Source organism: Meleagris gallopavo, chromosome 1, assembly GCF_000146605.3.
Source record: "Meleagris gallopavo isolate NT-WF06-2002-E0010 breed Aviagen turkey brand Nicholas breeding stock chromosome 1, Turkey_5.1, whole genome shotgun sequence".
In the NCBI taxonomy this organism is placed as follows: domain Eukaryota; kingdom Metazoa; phylum Chordata; class Aves; order Galliformes; family Phasianidae; genus Meleagris; species Meleagris gallopavo.
The window spans coordinates 32,987,503-32,992,650 of record NC_015011.2 but is presented as its reverse complement, the minus strand read 5'-3'; the positions used below and the strand labels follow the sequence as shown (position 1 = coordinate 32,992,650).

At 40.0% G+C, this 5,148-nt stretch overlaps 1 protein-coding gene across 3 annotated transcripts in view; it reads right to left on the bottom strand.

The window, feature by feature from the left end:
• SRGAP1 (SLIT-ROBO Rho GTPase activating protein 1) overlaps positions 1-5,148 on the bottom strand; it is a 77,002-nt gene that overhangs the window by 67,119 nt on the left and 4,735 nt on the right. For all 3 annotated transcript variants that reach the window (XM_031553502.1, XM_031553497.1, XM_031553498.1), the window contains exons 2-3: positions 4,168-4,363; positions 1,447-1,609 (exon numbers count right to left, since the gene is read on the bottom strand). In XM_031553502.1, the coding sequence (XP_031409362.1) occupies positions 1,447-1,609; positions 4,168-4,310 (306 nt within the window). In that variant the 5' untranslated portion in view covers positions 4,311-4,363. The remainder of the gene's footprint in view (positions 1-1,446; positions 1,610-4,167; positions 4,364-5,148) is intronic.

Here is a 5,148-nt window from a genome sequence, read left to right as displayed (position 1 = left end):
GGGGAGGGAGGTTGGAGCTTTATGATCCTGGAGGTCTCTTCCAACCCAAGCCATTCTATGATTCTATGATGATTACTCCCTGCTACACATACTATTGTTTAGTCACATACTTTATATTCTGTAAAATTCTTGGAACTCTTTCTTGTACTAAATACAACCTTTGCCTACAAACATCACAACTGTGACTGATGGATATGCATTTCTATTCTATTTTTATTTCAGAACCTAGTAACAATGATGACTGCAAACACATTATATAGATCTCAAGCTAAGACACTTAGAGTGCTTAGCCAAAGAGAGATATACATGTAGGTCACTCCAAAAGTAATGTCTCCTATTTATTTCCATGGAAACTACAACAGATACAAAGTACACTACACTACTTGATAAAGCAAATTCTCAGCTGCAAAACACTGTTTTTTACATAGTCACCACCATTAGCTGTGCATTTTCACCAGTGATGAACAAGAGTCTGCATATTTGTAAAAATCTGCAGCAGAGGAGGTGATCCATTGTGACTGATGCCACTACTGAAATGCACCACCCACCACCTCCCTGTGTTCATATCCACTGTTTAGTCTCCAGAAACGTTCAGCAAGCTCTGGTGAATGTCAACAGGTGCCATTTTTTCCACATGAAGGAAATGTGGAAACCCCTTTGCTTTGTGTACACTTCCTTGTCAGATGCCATTTTGCCCTTCTACTACCATCTGTCGCATGGCAACAGCATGTAATGGGATACTGGTGGGAAGGTTCAACCTCCACTGCTGTGCCACAGCCATCTGCCTCTTATGCCACAGGCCAACTTAGTAAAATAAGAGGCACTACTTTTGGAGCAGCCCTCATACATTATATGGCTATGAAAAACATGCAATGGCCATGTACAATGACAAACACACAGATACAATGCTTAATGACCTAACAGAAGTAGTTATGTTATCAGAAGTGCATGTTCATACCTAACATTGGGAAAGAAAGGAAAGTCCTTCAGAAGAGTCACCGTATACGCTAGAATAGTTATGCCAAGGCAGAGCTGCAAGGCACACCCTTCATTTGGCTTGAATCACAGTTTCTCTAATTACAGAGTTACAATGAAATACTGTTTTTACAAATAATTCATTAATTCAGCGTGGCTATTTTGGAGTCCTAAGTAAAAACTGTTTCCTTTCTGCATGGATAGACAAACGTGTTTTTGAAAGAGGAACAGGCTTTTTTCCTTGCCTCTTGGATATTTGCAATTCAGTTCTTAAGGTCAGCAGCATATAAAGCAGGTTTCCAAGCACTTCAGCACCAAGGACTTGCTCCATGAGAACTGTCATGAAGAATTTATGTGTGCTACAACAGATTTTATGCTACATATGCTGAACCTTCTCTTCAGATGCTACTGATTGAGACACGTTTGCCTTCCTCATGCATGTGAGGGTCCCCACTGCAGAAGAGGCTTTACCTTCTTGAACATTCTGGTGGAGTCTTCGCTTATCTGCATGAAGCGCATGATGACGTTGTTTAGGTAGATATCGCTCAACGTTGCATGGTCTTTGCTTTCTCTTCTCACTTGGTTCAGGAGTAAATACCAGCAATTCACTGGTGATAAGAGGTTCTGATCTTTCCTAAGGAGGAGAGATACATATGTGTTATGTACAGAAATGGAAAAGTTACTTAATTATTACAATCAACCCCCTGATATTTACACTCATAACTTGTTATGTAAAAATGACTACTTCTGAAAACTCAGACTATCCATTCTTGGAGTAACTCAGATCAGGCAAGCTTCAGATGATTCTTTTAAGACAAATTTCAGAAATCCCATGAGGCATGGATACAAAAATACTAAAAAAGTGCAAGAATTTAGAACACTGCAAGACAGCCAACAGTTTAAAAATCCTGCCACAAAGCTTCAGTTGCTTACAGACTGCGTACATGTGAATACGCAAAATTAATAAAGGTTGTTGGTGAGATTAACAGTAATTATTTTTTTTACATTAGAAATAAATAAGGACTGTAGGTGCATTCCAAATCCTTCATGAGAAAAGTTGTAGCTATTTCACAGTAACGGATTTGTATAACTGCTATAAAATCACAAGGAAATGTCACAAGCATATATATATATATATTCTGTGATCAGCATTCATGAATGCTGTGGAACACACTGCTACTGCCAGTCAAAGACAATTCAACTACAGGGCCAAGAGAAGTACAGACATTTTCCCCAATGATCCAATTCTGAACTTCCTTTACAGAATTTTGTTCTATAGGCCCAAGTGATTAATGTTGCAGATGGTGAAATCACAAACAGCTTCTCATTTCTTAAACACAAATAGAAATGTACGTAATTCAACAACTGTTTCACAGACAACAAAAACCTATTTGTAAAATTTGCCTTATCATTTTACTTAAGCTTTAAGTTTGCCTTCATCCATGTGGCCTAGAAGATCACTGCTCTCTCTTTTTTCTTCCATAGGGATTCTCATATAGTAGTAAAGGATCAGGCACATGGAGATAACATAGTCAGGGGTGGCAATGAATTGAGGGAGAAACTCCTTCAGCTCTTGGTAAATTATTCTAACAATTAACTATTGCCACTGTTAACAATGTGTCTTTAATTCCTCATCTGATTGTCCAGCTTTAGCTTTTACCCCTAGAATGAAAGCAACAGTGAATAACTAACAGACAAAAGCCTTTTCTTAATCATTCAGTGAGCACTGATTTGCTGTGAATCAGAAGCATGTTCAGGAAACTTCTCCGTTTTGTCTGAGAGGTACATCTTAACACAGGTACTCACAGCAACAAGATTCAGGGTCTTACTTAGCTTAGCCAGCTAAGCATCCCTGAAGGGCCACGCTGACATTACTTGGTCTGCACTGCTTCTGTGTGTCCTAAAGGTAATCCCACAGGATCCCAACTTCCCATAGGAAGGTACTTCCACCTTCCAGACTGTTCTGGGATGGAATGGTGGGAAGAGCAAGGAAACCACCAGCTTAAGTGACTTTTGCTACGATCACTTCTCAAAACAACCAGACAGTTGCACAATGAAGTTGAAGACAGGACTTCAGTCATGATACCCACACACATTGGCTAGTCTGGATTTAGACATGTTTAAGAATGAAAAAATATGTTTGTATGCACAAAGCAGAAGGATCTTGACACAAGTTGTGTAACAGCCTGGGCTCCCTCTGAAGCAGTGACATGCAAAGCTTGGTTATTTCGTAGAACTACTGAGTCACTTAACAGAACTTTTGGAAATATATAGCACTGTTCTTTGAATTGTGTGCTATATTCAGATTAATCTCTTCTGTGTTCAATGAGTTTGGAGAAGATTTTTGTCCCCAAACAAAAATATCTGTGTCTACAGCACAGTACTAGCTGGATAGTGGAAAAAAATCCAAACACAAAATTTTGGGTTATATCCCTAAGCAAAAGAGAGCCAGGCAGATGCATTCATTAATCAGCCCAACTCAGGAAAATAAACAGATGACACCGTGCTAGCAAATAACGCGTTTGAAACACTTTCTAAAAATACGCTGTAAAGACTTTTTGACAAATACTGCCTGCCCACTTCTGTTTTGTCCCAAGTTACTAAGCCATCAAAGGGATATATTAAATTGCAAGCAAGACGTAACAGTCACATCCTAGTCCAAGAATAAGAGTGGCAAAGAGATACCGGAAGTTTACATGCAACAGCAAAATCAAAATAGCTTTCTCTCTCAATATCTTTTTGCCAGTATTTGTGGCCTTTTTTTTGTTGTTGTTGCTGTTGTTGCTTTTATAATATTGATTGACCTATTTAGACACTTTTAAAATCTGTCAATCACACTGCAACAGATCAGCACACAACTTTCAAGCACTTTTGGGGCTCTGCTTCTCTTCCAGATATCAATTGCATTTCAGATGGTTTAAATTCAATGTAGTAGGTGAGGAATATTTCTGTAATATACCTTTTAAGAAACTGAAAAATGTTCTATGAAACTTACATGAATAACTGCAATGGCAATGGTCCAAACCAACACAACAGTATTCAGGTGACCAGCTACCTTCAGCTGAAATGAGAACTGCTATGCTCCTAAGCACGGATGAGAATTTTTAATACGCCTTTGGACCTGGCTCCAACCAAACAGTACTCAAAACCAGCAGAGGCTGACACAGAGGTGAGGAGGAAGAAATATCTTACTTGTACTGCTGATGGTCTTTTGTACTTCTTGTTTTTGCCATGAACCTCTCTGCCAATTTTTCCAGGTTTCGGGAATACTCCATCTCTATTTCCGACTTCTTGCGGAAGAAGTCCTGCAGATCCTGAAGAAGCTGCACTCTCATTTCAGTCTGCTGCTCCAGGCATTTCTGCTGCTCTATGAGTTGAGCTCGGATCTCTAATAAAAGAAGCACATGCCACTCAAGTCAGTGAAAGTAAATGAGAACTGAGCGTTATGAATCAAAATTACAAACACTCCAGACAACTTCAGCCTCTGCAGCTACACCAGCTGGACCTGAATTTCAGGTCTTGTGGTGGGATGCAGCCAAGGCAGCTCTCATTTCTGCCTGTGTCCCCACACCCGCTGTCAGTCTGCTGGGCTGCTATGAGCAGATCTGCCTCACATTTCCTCTCCCAGCCTCTGGCATTAGCAAGACATCTGGCTTGGAGCTAAATGCTTGTGGGGGGTGGTGTTCAACTGTTTGACCAGCAGCTCCTTCTGCTATCCCCAGAAATGTCAGGCTAAGCATTCACTCTTTGGGCTGCAATCAGCCTACTGCCATGTGGACCATGCCAGCTCATATCACCATACACAGCATGGAAATAACTCTGCAATAAATTCTGGAGGCATTATCCACCATAACTGTGCACAGATGACCTTCCGCAGCTGCCCATCTACACTGGAGGGAGAACTGGTGTATTATTCACCAATATGCTACAGTGAGCTTAGAGCAAGAAGTGCACTTGTATTTAGAAACAGCTATCTGAAAATGTGTAAAAAGTTTCAGGCATTGTGGTATATTTATTAATATAAAACAAAATTAGTCCATTTAGAAGAGAATGTATACTTATAGAGAGTACCTGGAGTAACAGGGAAAAGCCTCCAGATTTCTTACCCCTGTATTCTGTACTGTTTGCCATATGTACGGTTACTACATGTCTTTATTTAGGTCTTAGATCGGA